Genomic DNA, 16,059 nt, shown 5'->3' with positions numbered 1-16,059 from the left:
CCCGAGGATGCTCTTTTCCCAGTAGGGGTTCTGCCCCCCGGGGTAGATTCTTCGGCACATTCAGGCGCCCAGGTGCTAGGGCATCTGAGAAGCAGAGTACCTGACAGGATCTCAGCCCATCCGGTCTCAGGGAAGGTAGGGGGCCATCTCCTTCTTTTCTGAGACAGGTGGGTAGCTTCGGGAGTAGATGCCTGGGTAAGGGGCATTGTCTCCCGAGGTTATGTGATCGACCTAAGGTGGCAGCCGCCACAACGTTTCTTCGCTACAGCATGACCCAGGGAGCCAGAAAAGAGACGGGCCTTAAACCAGGCTATCAGTTCCCTCTGCTCAGAAGGGGTTATAGGTCCTGTTCCACAGGCTCAACAGGAACAGTGGTTTTACTCCAACTTGTTCCTAGTCCAGAAACCCAACAGCACTTATCGGCCGATTTTGAATCTACGAGCCTTGAATGCCAACCTGTGGGTGGATCGGTTTCACATGGAGTCGCTCCGATCAGTGATCCAGGGTATGTCAGCAAACGAGTTTCTGGCGTCTATCGACATCTGAGATGCATATCTCCACATACCGATTTGGGCGGGGCATCAATCTCTACTTGCGGTCGGAAGAGCCCATTACCAGTTCCAGGCTCTGCCATTCGGTTTGGCTACAGCTCCACGGGTCTTCACAAAGAACATGGCAGCATTGGCAAGCTTACTGCATTCTGAGGGAATAACGGTGATTCCCTATTTGGACAATTTGCTAGTTAAGGCGGATTCCGCTGCCCAACTTCAGCTCCACCTGGATCACACGGTGCAGGCGTTACAGCATCATGGGTGGATACTGAATCTTCGATACAGCACTGGAAAGGGTTTTCTTGCCCGAGCCCAAAGCCCGGGCCCTTCAGGACTTAGTCAGTAAAGTGCTGTCTGCCCCTTGGCCATCCATTTGGCTTGGCATGAGGTTACTAGGCACGATGGTCTCTACCTTCGAGACCATCCAGTATGGCCGCTTCCATTCACGGATTCTCCAGTGGGAGATTCTCCGGAATTAGACAGGCCGCTCAGACGACCTTTCTTCTCAGTTGCTGGTTCTGTCAGACAGCACTCATCAGTCACTTCGCTGGTGGCTGATTACCAATCACCTTCTCCAGGGTCGGTCCCTGGTGACTCCCAACTGGATTATTGTCACCACAGACGCAAGTCTCAGAGGTTGGGGAGCGGTGACGGAGAAACTCTGTCTCCAGGGGACCTGGTCGTCATCAGAGATAGGTTTCCCAATAAATATGCTGGACCTCCGGGCCATTTATCCGGCACTGTTCGTGGCTCTGGCCCTCCTGGCGGGCCGACCAGTGAGGATCCAATCAGACAATGCCACGGCAGTGGTATATGTAAACCAACAGGGCAGAACCAAAAGCGTACTTGCCATGGCAGAGGCAAGTCTCATTCTCTCTTGGGCAGAGAAGTTCCTCCTGGCAATTTCAGCAGTCTTCATACCGGGGGTTGAGAATTGGGAGACAGGCTACCTCAGCAGGACTACGTTCCTGCCAGGGGAGTGGTCTCTCCACCCAGAGGTTTTCCAGCAGCTGGTCCAGAGATGGGGGCTGCCAGAGGTGGACCTGATGGCGTCTAACCAAATTGCAAGGTCCCTCGAGTTTGTGCAAGGTCCAGAGATACTTTGGCATTTGCAGTGGATGCCATGACAGTTCCCTGGAACTTCCATCTGGCCTACATTATTCCTCCAATTCCCATGTTACCAAGAGTACTCCGTGGAGTCAGGGAGCAGCCAGTTTCAGTCATCCTAGTGGCTCCAAACTGGCCGTGCCAGTCGTGGTTCGCCACGGTTCTCAGGAGTCTGCCTCTGCATCCAGATCTTCTGCTAAAGGGGCCATTTGTCATGAGGGCCTACCTCAGTTGGCTTTAATGGCCTGGTTGTTGAGACCAGGCTCTTGAAGGCCAGGGGTTTTTACCCTTCAGTCATCAGGATCATGCTCCGGGCGCGGAAGCAGGTTTCCGCGCAGAAATACCACAGGGTTTGAAAAACCTATATTGTGTGGTGTGAGCAGCGGGGAGTACATACTGCCCAGTTCCACCTGCCAAGGTTTTTAGCATTTCTGCAGGGAGGTCTGGAGGCCGGCTTATGGCTTCAATCTTTGAAGGTACAGATTTCGGCTCTTTCCATTTACTTTCAGCAGCGTCTGGCTCTCCTCCCAGAGGTGCAGACTTTTTTACAGGGGGTCATGCGAATACAGCCTCCAGTTCAAGCACCAGTAGCGCCATGGGATTTGCCCCTGGTTCTGTCTGCTCTTAAGCAGGCTCCGTTTGAACCTTTGGAATCCGTGGACCTTCGATTCGTAACATGGAAAGTGTTTTTTCTTATGGCCAATGCCTCGGCTCGGCAGGTCTCTGAGTTGGGGGCCTTGTCCTGCAAACCACCTTTTCTTGTTCTCCATGACGAAAGGGCTGTGCTCAGGACGGTTCCTTTTTTTCAACTGAAAGTGGTTTCATCTTTCCACTTAAACCAGGAGATTGTTTTTCCTGTTTTCTCATCTTCAGAGTCCTCAGGGGACCAGGACGATCTATCACTGTTTGATGTTGTCCGGGCCCTACGCATTTATTTAGTCAGAATTTCGATCTTACGCAAGACGGATTCTCGATTGGTTCTCTACAACGCCCACAAACGGGCTGGCCAGCCACAAAGCAGACCTTTGCAAAATGGCTCCGCTCAGTGATTTCAAGGGCTTACTCAGAGGCGGGGCACCCGGCACCAGCTAGGGTGTTGGCTCATTCCACTAGGGCCGTGGCGACCTCCTAGTCGGCGTGTCACAGGGCCTCGGCTGAACAGGTTTGTCGCGCAGCTACCTAGTCCTCTGTCCACACGTTTGTGCGGTTCTACAGGTTTCATGTTTTTGCCTCCGGGGACGCCTATTTTGGGCATACAGTTCTCTGGTCGGGCATCTGGGCGCTCCCTCCCATGGGGGCGGCTTTTGAACATCCCATGGTCCAGTGTCCCCCAGCCCAGACGAAAGACAAAACAGAATTTTTGGGTACTTACCGTTGAATCCTTTTCTCTGAGTCAGGCTGGGGGACACTGTGTTCTCTCCCTCACGCGCAGCGGTATTGAGTATGAGTTATGATTTTGGGTCGTATTGACCGTCAATTTCATTTCTAGTTTTCGGAGTGACAGTGTCACTGAGTATTGCTTCTCCTTACCAGGCACTTTTGAAGTTGTACTGAAGTCAGGGGTTGCAGAGGGGAGGAGTTATAGATTTCAGTGTTTGTGCCAAATCCACGCCTTCCCACCTACAACCCATGGTCCAGTGTTCCCCAGCCTGACTCAGAGAAAAGGATTCAATGGTAGGTACCCAAAAATCCTATTTTCACAGTGTGCAAGTGTTGTGTTTATTTTAACATTACTTTTGCAGCTGAACTACAGGTACCAGCAGGCCCTTAATGCCCGGCATGCTGGTACTTGTGGTTCTCCAAGTACCAGCATGCGGACGAGGCTTGCTGGGACCTGTAGTTCTACTGTAAAAGACAATCTTATTACATCTATTTTTACGCAAACATGTCAATGCGTCACCCACTGCCCAGGGGTGCCTGGGATAGCCCCGGGCTAACTGCTCAGGCCTGGGGTGCCGTGGAGAGAGGGACCATTTATTGGGGGGGGGGTTCCCACCTTTCCAGGGATCCCAGGCCTGGGCTGACTAGCGATCCGGGGTAATGCTTTGGCTGGGGGACCCGATGAAAGGGTTCCTTTGGCTGTGGCATTACACCTCTGCTAGAAAGAGTCCGGTGCTGGTTATGGAAAATATAGGGGACCCCTACTCATTTTGTCCCCTGTATTTCCAAAACCAGGACCGGCTCGCTGAGCCCAGTGGTGGTTGTGTTAAATACAGGGGACCCCTATGTCTTTTGTTCCCTGTATTTTCACAACCAGGACTGGCTCATGAAAAGTCCGGAGTTAGATGTGCTTTTAAAGGGGGGGGCCCACCGTAATTTTTTTTTTTTTTTTTTACTCAACAAGCATTTTTTTTTTTTTTAACACAGCTGCATGCACGGATCTCACTTATCTGTGCATGCATCTGTGTCATTAGGGAAATGCCTGTCAAGTGACGTCCACATCATTCGGGTCGGAATGACATATCGTTCGGTAGTGCGTACACACTACACGATATGCTGCGAATTGTAAACGAGATTGACAGATCTTCCTGCATGTAGGGAAGATCTGAAGATACGACCAACGGCCGGCAGGAGCATGCACCGTGATCAAGTGTACACACTGGATGATATGAACGACTTGTCGCTCTGATGCGTCGGTATCGGCCAAATCGTCTAGTGTGTAGGGACCTTAACCCTTACCCTATTACTCACAGTTGGGATTCTGGAGCCGGTATTCTGACCTCCGGCATCCTGACCGTCGGGATACCAACTACATGCCCTTTATTTATGTGTTTCTTTATGCATTCATTTTTTACCATACATGTTTATTAATGTATATGATAATAGGGCAGATTCAGAGATAGACGGCAAAGGCACAGCTGCTGCGTCTTTGTACACAGTGGCTGTGCAAAGCCGCAGGGGGAATCTTTAGTAAAAAGATGGACGCTTCCAGCTTCTGTGATCCGCTGCTGCGCCCAAGGATGCAGCACCGGATCAACTGCGTGACCATCGGACATCTGAGTAACCCTCAGGCAAGCCATAGTAAATGCTATATACAAATAATGGTTACATCTACAAACTTTATTTCAGATAATAAAATAAATAAAAAACATCTATACATATCAGACTTTCACATAGGAGGAGCCACTTCCCAGACTCCCCAATCATGGTAACACATACTGTAGCATAATAGCAAGGATTGCAAGGATCGCTGCCTGCGTGCAGCTTTGCAATTGCAGTCCTTGCTGAATCAGGCACATAGCCAATTATTATACAAGATAATTCTTTACGCTCACAGTCAAAGGGGCCTATGTATTAATATTTGTGACATTGCTGCAGTTATTATCAGTCTGTATCGTGACGGATATTTTCATTTTAAATGTACATATCCCCGCTATGTAGTAAACTGAATGTGCAGGGGCAGCTGCAGCACTAACCGCTGTCCCTGCAGGTTACTTTCCCAACATTTGAGGTGTCTTTCACATTTGTGAAATACTCCTTCCGGGAAATCTGACACTGCGCATGCATAGTGTCAGATATCCATAGGGTTAAAGCGGTATGTGACGTCTGAGCATTGGTACATAGGGTTTATACCATAGTCCCCACTGAGAATAATGGGGGACTGCGATCTGCAGCGCTAATATGCCCCAACGAGAATAATGGGGGACTGCGATCTGCAGCGCTAATGCAACAATCCATGAAGTTGTGCAGAAAATGCAATTTCTACTAAATTTTAGACAAAACATAATGAAATCCAGTCCCCCAATCAACATATAGAGAACATACCAAACTCCTCAAAAAGAGACTCCACAAAGCTGGTACCATTGTGATATGCAGCAGTGTTCATATACTGAAAGTCCACGTCATCTCCTGGAAAGCACAAAACAAGTGTTACTAGCAGAAGGAATGAATATGCAATAAAGAATCAACACTTTGGGGTATATTTATCAGATGCGGATGGGATGTGATAATTCGCCCACAATCGCAATGTGTATACACCACAAAGTTGTATCCCATGCAGGGACAGAACTTGCGAGAAAGCTCTGTCCCTGCGTTTCACTCAATGCACTTCTCAGGGTATTTTTTTAAAAACTACCCTGAGAGTGTGACCGCGCATGCGCTGCCTGCAACCCCTCACGCGACAATCAGCTTGTGGTCTATACAGACATACACAAGGCTGACCACAGGCGTCGGCTCCTGGCTCCCCATTCTGCGAAAATGCGAATTTAAGGACTTGAAAAAGTTTTCTTACGAAAACTGCTCCAAAAGCCCTTTTTACATTATTTTAGTATCACTTAAATATATTAATGGGTGTGAAAACATATTTTAGTAAATATAATATTGATAAATAGGCTAGTTAGGCTTGCTTCCACTAGAGGGCAGCAACGTATTAATAAACCCAAACTATTTTGTATCTGCAATGACTGGTGTTTTACCTGAATTATATAGTCTATAATGAACTCTCTGCTGCATTTGTTGATGTTGTCTACTCACTTCTTAAGGACAATAGTCTACCCAGATTCTCATCGTACCTATAAAACCGGGTCCCTTAGTGCTTAGATCTCGGGGAAAATGAAAACATGTTTTGGGTTTACATCCTTTCAGGATCTCTCACCATCTGTGTTGTTACTGAATAACTTTCTGCAATCTCATATTGGATGTCCTCTTACCACCTCAAATTTTTAAACGCTTTTATATCTTTCCACCAGTCAACAGAACCTAATATCTCCTGCTTTTGTATCGGATTCAGTATGATTTACCGCCGGCCGCCCGACAAGAATGAACATCCCGATTGTCGTAGGTAAGTATTTCCTAACCTAATTTTACCCCCTAACCCTCCCTTAGGGGTGCCTAACCCTAACCTCCCCCCGGGGGGTGCCTAACCCTAACCGCCCCCTTCCCCTAGCCTAAACCTAACCTCCTGGGGGGGGGTACCTAATCCTAAATCCCCCCCCCCGGGAGCACTAAACCTAACTCTACTAAGCCCCCCCCCCCCGCGCGCAGCTGTCCGCACCCGTCGCCCGGCTTACCTTCGATCGGTAAGCCGTGTGTCGGTCTCCCATTGTAGGGAAAATGACAGGCATCGGGATTTTGACACCTGTCATTTAACCCTTGCCGGGATTGTACAGTCGGGAAGCCGGCATTCCGTCCATCGGCTTCCTGACTGTTTCCCTACATTTAGACATACAGGTTGAGTCTCCCATATATAAATATTTTTTAGCATGACTGAGATAGTGAAACCATTGATTTCTGATGGTTTAATGTAGACAGACTTTGATTAAGGCACAAAATGATAAAAAATTAAGTATAAAATTACCTTCAGGCTGTGTGTATAAGGTGTATATGAAACATAAATGAATTTTACATATGTACACAAACTTTGTTTGATGCACAAAATGATAAAAAATATTGTATAAAATTACCTGCAGGCTGTGTGTATAAGGTCTATATAACACATAAATGCATTCTGTGTTTAGATTTGGGTCCCATTCCCAAGATACCTCATTATGGTATGCAAATATTCCAAAATACGGAATATTCTGATATCCAAAATACCACTGGTCCCAATCATTTTGGATATGGGAGACTCAACCTGTATCATAAAACTCCCTCCACCAAAAAAAAAAAAAAAGAAGAGGCATGTTAAGCCTTAAAATAAAATAATAAAACAAAATCAGACACAGTAGGTCTTATAGTACAGTGTAGAAAACAAAATCAGAATGTCTGATTGGTTGCTATGGATTACAGCACATGTGCATCTAATTTATTTAATTCCCCTCCTCACTGTATTACATGTACACCACTGAGACTTTGCAGGACAATGAAGCTTTGATGCATTGCGTTACTCAGCATAACAAATCCCTCATACCTGGAGAAGGCTGCAGTTGGCGCAGGATGCTACAGACCGCACTCTGCTTCTCTCTAGTTGTGGCGCTCAGGAATTCATGGTCTAGAAGCTTCAGTAGAACATTCAGTTCCGGCAGCAGCTGGTCTAGAACTGAGATAGAGAAAATATATTCTACATTACTATACATATATCAGGGGTGATACAGGAGGAATTGCTACTCAGCAGTTTATACACCGGATGCAAAACTCTCAGGAGTAAAAGAGCAGAGGAGTATGTGCAGTACTAAAGGGAGGTATGCAATTCCGACATGTTTGAAATGTCCAGAGAGGGACACAATGTACCATAAGGCGCTACTCTTTATACATTCTATTTTATTCCATCCTCCAAAACTCATGCGTCAAATAAATTATACAGTTATACAGTTAGGCGGTTACCTGACTTGCCAATAACGGTTTTAGCCCAATGTGCCGCTCTTTACCACAATGCATGTGTAGTAGGGAATATAGATTGTAAGCTTCACTAGGGCAAGGGCTGATGTGAAAGACTGAATATAGAGCTTTGTAATAGGTAAGTGCTATATAAAATAATGGTAAACGAATGAAATAAAATTATATAGATGGGATGTGGAGACCTTTGAATGCTATAGGGAAAGTATTCTGTGACCATGGTCAAGAAAATAAATAAAAATGAACTTGTGGGCATGACGGAGTTACGTGCAAATATGCCATCCATCAGATATGTCATCAGCATCACTTAAATTGTATTCAATCTTTTAATAAAAATGGCTGATTGGTTACTCTGGGTTACTGCACAGTTGGAGCTAGCTTTCTATATTTTGGCACTATGCAAATGAAGTATGAGAATATAAAATAGAAAAGAACAAAAGCCAGTTTGGGGTAGGCTTAGGCTCGTGCAGATCAGACATCACCTGTAGCTTCCTATCTGCAGATCTGACTCATAGGGCAGTGGAGGTACTGTGGGTGAATGAATCCTTCACCTCTATGCTAGTCGGTGAAACAAGAAACCATTAGTGTCAATGAAGAGCATCTGTGAAATCTGCGCCTATTTTAGGAGCATAAGAGGCAGGTGGAATGTGCGATATGTGAAGAGGGTCTCAAGTAGCAGAGAAGTAAGAGGCATGGCTGAGCACTTTATCTCAGCAGTGTACAAAGGCAGAACCCCAAGGCTGGGGGTGTAGGACTAATACTACAGACAGGCGACAGGCAACTGTCAAACAATCCAAGTAAAGAGTGGGAACAGTCTCCAGATCTGTCAATGTGTCATCTCTGCAATCTTTATGCTATGAGTGTTATCAGTGACATGCTGATTACATCATTAGGGGTACTGTATGTGTGTTATCAGTGACATGCTGATTACATCATTAGGGGTACTGTATATGTGTTATAGGGATATATGCAATGGATCCAACAAAAAATGTGTGTTAGCTCAGAGATGGGACTGCTCCCTATTTAAAAAGCTATCTGGCTTGTGCAGGGGCGCCGAGAAGGGGGGGAGGGGGGAGGAGTGGGTACTAATTACTCGGGCCCGGGCTTGCTGGAGGGGCCTGGGTCCGGAACCACTTTCCCCTCCCTTTTACATCACAGCAGCCCAGCACTGTGTGCTGGGCTGCACTGGGAGACTGCTCGCGGCAGCTAAGAAGCAGCCACAGCAGTCTCCTATGCCTGTGGGGGAAGCGATCAAGCTGATCACACCCCCCACTGGTTATGCGCCAGGCTGAGGGGGTTCAGAGTGCCCAGCACCGCTTTGCGACGCTGCAAAACGTTATTTTTTTTTACCTAAGGGGGCGTGGCCACACCTTCCATGATTAGGCCATGCCCCCTTTTACCCGAGCCCGCCGAAGCTCTTGGCGGGCATGGGCTTGTGGTAGCTATCAATTATTGCTGGTGTTAACACTGTTCCAATTCTCTGTGCAATCAGTAGTCTGTACAATGTATGATTGGATCTCCAAGCATGCACATGAGATGAGATACATTTAAGTCCAGACATCATTGCACACATTATACAGTGTAGTGTAATTTTTACTAATAAGTGAAGATTAAGGGGACACCTGGATATATATGAACTCCAGAGCGAAGTGAGTCTCTCCAAATCATTGGTATTACCAACTAAGCCTCTGTAGAAGCTATTTTGACAGGAAAAACGCATAAGGCTGTTTTAAATATTGGGTACACCTTGAAAATCTATGGAACTCTCCTTTTATATACTTTAATTCACCACAATGGATAATGCCTCCGCAAGTGTTTTGGATCCACACTTGCATCTCCTTCTGATATCCTCCATTGTACTGTATGTGGTAATGCATCAGCCTCCATTTGTTTAGCACCCAGCATCTGCAACAGTCCTGTAAAGAACATGATGCCTACTCCCGGAAGGGGCTGCACAGGCCACTACTAACCCGGACATTCCACCGTGGCACTTTATACCATTTAGGAAGGAATTCTTCCTCGCATCAGACTTGGTAATACCAACAATTTGGAGAGACTCGCTCTGCTCTGGAGTCCATATATAATCCTGGTACCCCAGTAATCTTCATTTATTAGTGACAATTGCCCTACTTCAGGCCTGACCAACCTGTGGCTCTGCAGCCATTGAGAAACTACAAGCTCCAGCATGCCCTGCCACAGTTTTGGCAATCCCTATTAGCAAAGCTACATCAGGGCATGCTGGGACTTGTAGTTTCACAACAGCTGGAGAGCCACAGGTTGGCCAGGCCTGCACTACTTTATATCAATGGTTTTATTTTTATACATATGACCATAATTTATAGGTAATCTGTGTATATTCTTTATGTGCTTCTATGTGGAACTCATACAGATTTTTTAAGAATGTGTCAATAAATAAATAATTGTTAATATTTTTACTATAGAATTTTCTGTAGTCAATATGTATATATCGCTATTCAATGATATTTGGGTTATTGCCACTGGATTCATCACTGCGCTGTCTTGCTCCTCCAATATTCTACTTACCTTGACTGGTGACTGTCACAAATAGCCTCTTCCCTCACGTGCTTCTCCTCCCCCTACTCATAGTATCTTTTACTCCTAACACCCCAATTGGCACCTAACACTTGGTTGCTGACGCCATGCTGCTTGTGTTATGTAGCTATGTGTATAAACCATGTCCTTGTCCTGCATGGTTTTGTATTACTATTAACTGTTTTTCTTGTGTGCTCATTTATGTACTGTGTAAGGCGCTGCGGAACCTTTGTGGCACCATATAAATAAAGGATAATAATAACAATAAATAGACTGGCAGCATTGTAGTAACTCTGATTTCTGGTCCTAATACGATTTTACTATATCTCTCTTACATCTATTATACTCACCCTCCCTTACCTCATTCTTCTTATATTATACAGTGTGTATGCTCTAACGACCGATATCTGTGCAGTGTGTACAGGGACAGGATCTTTCCATCCAATCATTAGGACAGATACATTTAGGATTGGAAGAAACAATTGTATAGCGTGTACGCGGGAATATCGGAGGTTTTCCTCACAAGGACAAATCCTTGCACCTTTACTAATTATTGTACAGTGTGTACCCAGCTTAATTCTTCACAGGTTTCCTCCAGAGATAGCTTCCCCATACACAGCATGGGGAAGACTATTTAAGGATTGCAGGGCTCTTCTTATCTCTATAACCATCTCAGGAGGGGACAACAGGGGCAGCCAGCAGAAAAAAAAATGTTTTTTACTGAAAAACAACAGTTGAAAATGAAAATGTTTAAAAAATATATAGATTTTTTTTTCCCCCCTAAAACAGTGGTTCCTAAACTTATTTGAATCACGGCGCCCTAGAGAATCCCTGGGTGCCACGGCACACAGTTTGGGAATCACTGCCCTAAAATCAAGAGGGGCAGACAAGCTGGGTGATGTATGTGCATTTACCTTCACACTGGCCAAGCAAAGCCGCAGCATGGACACTGAAAACCATTTATTGCTAGAGTACAGTTTTGTAAACACAGCAATAGGAAACCTTTACTATTGCTGCATATTTTAAATAGACCACTGAGTGTCTTGTAGCCACATTGGAGCCTATTCCATTTGTGATGCTTTAGGTAAGTGACAAGCAAAGCAACCATCACATTGGAATAAAACATTTTTGAATATTACAACAGGCTGAGGAGGTTTCTGTACAGTGTTAAAAACAGCTTACATACTAAAGGCCTGATTCTGAGATGTACGCTAATGCAATCGCAACTGCATTCTCTTACGGAGCGTAGCTACTAAAATATGCTAATGTCTCCAAAGCATAGCTGAGCATAGGGACGTCCACTGCTGTCTTCTCATATGCGTACGATGACTTGAAACAGCATAAACATCGGTAACATCGATGCTCAGCAGGCTGTCACGCAGCATATGCAGCAAATCTGACAACCAGGGCTGGCACTTCCACTAGGCAAGCTTAGGCAGCTACCTAGGTGCCCCTCTGAGTCCACCCTAACTAGGAAGGGTGCAGGGGGTACGATTGCTATGGGGGCCCGCCGGGGCAGCGATCGCACCCTCCATTTGACGGGGGGCCCGGTGAGATTGTGTTACTAGCGGGCGCCCGGCTCCTCTCCCCCCCCGGCTTCCGCAGAGCACTATGGGAGTGACGTCATGGAGCGGACGCCGGGGACGGGGTTTAAGGTAAGTATTACTTTTTTGTAAGTGTGTGGGGGAGGGGGGGCTTACTACAGGGGGGCATCATATGGGGGCACTGTTGGGAGCACTACAACTGGGGTCACTGCAGGGGCCCTTACTACTGGGGGCACTGCAGGGAACATTACTACTGGGGGCACTGCAGGAAGCATTACTACAGGCACTACAAGGGCGTTACTACTGGGGGCACTGCAGGGAGCATTACTGGGGCACTGCAAGGAGCATTACTACTGGGGGCACTACAAGGGCATTACAACTGGGGGCACTACAAGGGCATTACAACTGGGGGCACTGCAGGGGGAATCTTCCCTTTAATTCGGGTTATGTGAATATTATTTGGGCGCTGTGTATGTGTCTGTGAGCTGGGCGGAGGGATTGGGGGAAAACAGGGGCGGCATTGTGAACCTTTGCCTAGGGCACCCTGAAACCTTTCACCGGCCCTACTGACAACCCACAAACACTGCAGCTCTCCTGACACGCAGAGGGCTTTCATGCTGCGCAGGAGAACGCAATGGTTAATTTATGTACACCCATGAAACAGCGTTTTAATGGTCAGACAAGCCTGCATACTTCTAACCACCCCCACCCCATTACCTCCACCAAATGCTGCCTACCACTACACAAGTGTAAACGCAATCACTGAACGGCTTTCGCACATGCGCAATGGCAAACAATTGCACGCTCTGCATATTATATATATATATATATATATATATATAATATATATAGGCTTTGCAACAATCTCTGAATCAGGCCCTACGTTTCCAGGCACCATTGGTTGCCGTTACAAAGACCCAGCATGAAGGTTATTTCTGCAATGCTCTGAATGTAAGTTATGTAACCTATATCAGATGCCCCTAATAAATTAGGCTCTTAGAGGCTAATTCAGCATTGCACACAAGTGCCCATGTGCAGAAAGGGTCCGGCATAATTGCACGCAGCCTCTTCTATTCCTCTGCATGATTGACAGGCAGAGGCATTTAAGGAGCGGTGTGGGGTTGGCCGGCGTTCTCGGAAAGGGGGGTGTGTCAGCCACGTTTTCCGGGAGTAGCAAGACCAGGGGCTGCGTCGACTGATGCAGTTTCCTGGCCTCGCAAGCCGGCCAGCCTGAGTAAGCTGAGGTTTACTCAGCTGGCTGGCGGCTCTGCGCCATCCACAATCGCAACCAGTGCTTGCGTGCAGCTTTGCAATTCCATCCCAAGATGAATCAGCCCCTTAGTCTGCAACTTTACAAAAACATATTAGACTCTTGTGTGTATATTCAGTTTTCAGTGTCTGTACCGAGGGAGGAAGATGTGTATCCATCAGGTCTACATTAAAGGCAAATATCACATATTCACACTCTTGCCTCAAGTGGAACAACAAAACATGTGGTTATTTTTAGTTTGATCTAGAATCAGAAGTCCATCATTCATTCAGTTCCTAGATAAAAATCAATTATTTGTTGAGGTTATATAGACAACACGTTTCTATAAATTTTATAATATATATAATTTTTTCATCATGTTACATAAGCTGCCAGTGGTGTTGTCAGTATAATATTTACATCTATTCAGGATGGCTTAGCACAGGAAGTGTGTAACATCCTCTTTTCCGGCAGCTCTGATTACACCTTACTGCAGAATGTTATACAGCGAAGAGAGATAGCTGATGAGTAAACACGTTTAGACAACAAAACCATTCAATGAAGAAGCTCGTAAAAGTTTCTAGTTATTGATTCATCCCTCACAGAACAATCTCCTCTCTGCTTCCTCGTACACGAATAGTGTACCAGATTTTTGTAACTACACCAATGGCCATTATAAAGCTCCCCCGTTTTAAAGATAATTTTATTGGTACAGGTCAGGAAAACTAAATAGCAGGCTCTACCTTCTTGTCCCAGGTTCACAACTGACGTGACGGACGCCTGTCTGGACTGGGCATAAAACTATTTTGCTATTTAATATACTTTGGTGCATTTTTTTCCTTTTTCCTTCTTGTGTATTGCTAAATGGAATGCTAATTCTCTTTCGATAACTGTATATTATTTGGTGTAAACAGTCACAATTCATTGACCTAGATCTACAGCCAAATGGATATATGCAGTTTCTAAGTTAAGTCAATATGAGATCACTTAAAATAAATTCATCACTCACTACAATGACCTGAAACGAATGAGCGGTGCCCAGTGTCACCTTGAAAAGCCTTCTGTGACAAGTCTCATGTAATCATCATGGCTGGAGAGCGACTATCAGCAGAGTGCATACCCGCTATACAAACAGTCCCTGGGATCACACCAGGTCTGACAAACAATGCTGGGAACCAAAACAGAGATTAAGGCCCCCCCAAAACGCTCAAAGTCAACAAGAAAAGCAGGAGCCGGCAATGTGCAGGGAGCAGGCACCTGGAGATAGCAATGCAAATCCAGTTACTGAAAGCCATTTTGCTTCCCACACCACTCCCTCCTTTTTTCCATCCATCTCCACTTCCTTCCAAACTTCTCATGATTGTGTCTCTCATTCATTCTCTCCCTCTATGAATATTGGGAATATGCCGTCTAACATTCCCGCTGTGCAGGTCTTGTGACTGCTTCCTTATTACTCTGCCATTCTCATACATGCAGTTTCCTTCATTTGTGCACTGCACTTTTCGGTTTCTATGCTGTGTCAGCTTCCATTCTAAAACATACACAGCAAATAATAAATCCCATTGTTGAACCAAGTAGCAAAAGGACTTTTTGGAAAGTTTTTAAAATATCAGTATATGAATACAAAACTTCACAGGATCATATACGGAAGCATTTTTATGTTGATTAACATATGGCTGCTTAGTAGGTACAGTACGTAATCACCATACTGATAAGCACTGGTACCAGACATGCCCCTAATGCAATGCAATACAGCTCACAACTTGATGAAGGAGTTCTATGGAAACAGAAGATTTCAGAGCTTGGAGTAAACCCAGCTGCAATGTGCAGTTTTCTACCTTGACAAACCATATTGCACTGCAGGTAGGGGCAAATTCAAAAGGCACCAACAGATTTAGAGCTGAGAGGGGCACATCAAAGATCAACTGTCTCGGGGGAATTCATCATAACTTAAAGATTATACATTTTGGTCAAAAAAATACTTAGTTAAGTAAGGGAATCATTCATTAAATTAGTACCGCAGGAGATATCACCGATATCTCCTGCTTACAGTCCTGCTGCATTAATTTCCACACTCCCTATACTTTAGTATAGGAATGTAGTAATTATGCCATTCATCAAATTCCGAAAACTATGTATATTCGTAATTCGATGGTGTTACTGTACGCCATCCTCAGATGACGTACAGCCCCCAAATGGCTTCACAAGCTTCTGTTTATATGGCAGCTTGTGAAGCAGTGGGACAATAGTGGGGCTCTCCCCCTCCTCCCTTCCCTTTCAGCACTCCATCCTGGCAAGTGTTAGATTTAGGCAACATAGTGGGGTTAGGTTTTTTGGGGGGTTAGGGTTAGGCACGAAGGGGGGAGACTTGGGTTTAGGCACTAATGGGGAGGGTTAGGGTGCAGGGTGGGGAGGGTAAGGGTTAGGCTACAAGAAGGGAGGGTTAGGGGGAGAAGGGTAAGTATACTCGGTATGCCGCTGTCTGTATTTTGACAGGAGGCATCCCGACTTCCGGTATTTCATACCCATTCCCTGCTTATAGTGGACTCCTGCTCACTACCTCTGACACAGGCTATGTGGCACTCTCCAGTTTCTAATAGGAGAGAAGAAGATGCACCATGTGCCTTAGGAAATGGAGAATGCGAGGCACCAGTCAGGCAGTACAACAGGTTTTCATACAAACATATGAAAATCTGTTGGACAAGGAAAAAAAAACAAAACACTAAAACACCTTCCCATTCATGTTTTCCCAGTACATGGGTTTTAATAACCCTGGTGACAC

General features: G+C 45.7%; 1 protein-coding gene and 1 pseudogene across 2 annotated transcripts in view; one reads left to right on the top strand and one right to left on the bottom strand.

Moving 5' to 3' along the window:
* AFAP1L1 (actin filament associated protein 1 like 1) overlaps positions 1-16,059 on the bottom strand; it is a 112,617-nt gene that overhangs the window by 41,910 nt on the left and 54,648 nt on the right. For both annotated transcript variants that reach the window (XM_088462121.1, XM_088462120.1), the window contains exons 2-3: positions 7,507-7,635; positions 5,424-5,507 (exon numbers count right to left, since the gene is read on the bottom strand). In XM_088462121.1, the coding sequence (XP_088318247.1) occupies positions 5,424-5,484 (61 nt within the window). In that variant the 5' untranslated portion in view covers positions 5,485-5,507; positions 7,507-7,635. The remainder of the gene's footprint in view (positions 1-5,423; positions 5,508-7,506; positions 7,636-16,059) is intronic.
* Positions 953-1,678, top strand: LOC148453438 (uncharacterized; annotated as a pseudogene).

The sequence above is a fragment of the Taudactylus pleione genome, unplaced genomic scaffold, assembly GCF_031769625.1.
Source record: "Taudactylus pleione unplaced genomic scaffold, aTauple2 ptg001151l, whole genome shotgun sequence".
In the NCBI taxonomy this organism is placed as follows: Eukaryota; Metazoa; Chordata; class Amphibia; order Anura; family Myobatrachidae; genus Taudactylus; species Taudactylus pleione.
This window is presented reverse-complemented; position numbering and strand designations above follow the sequence as displayed.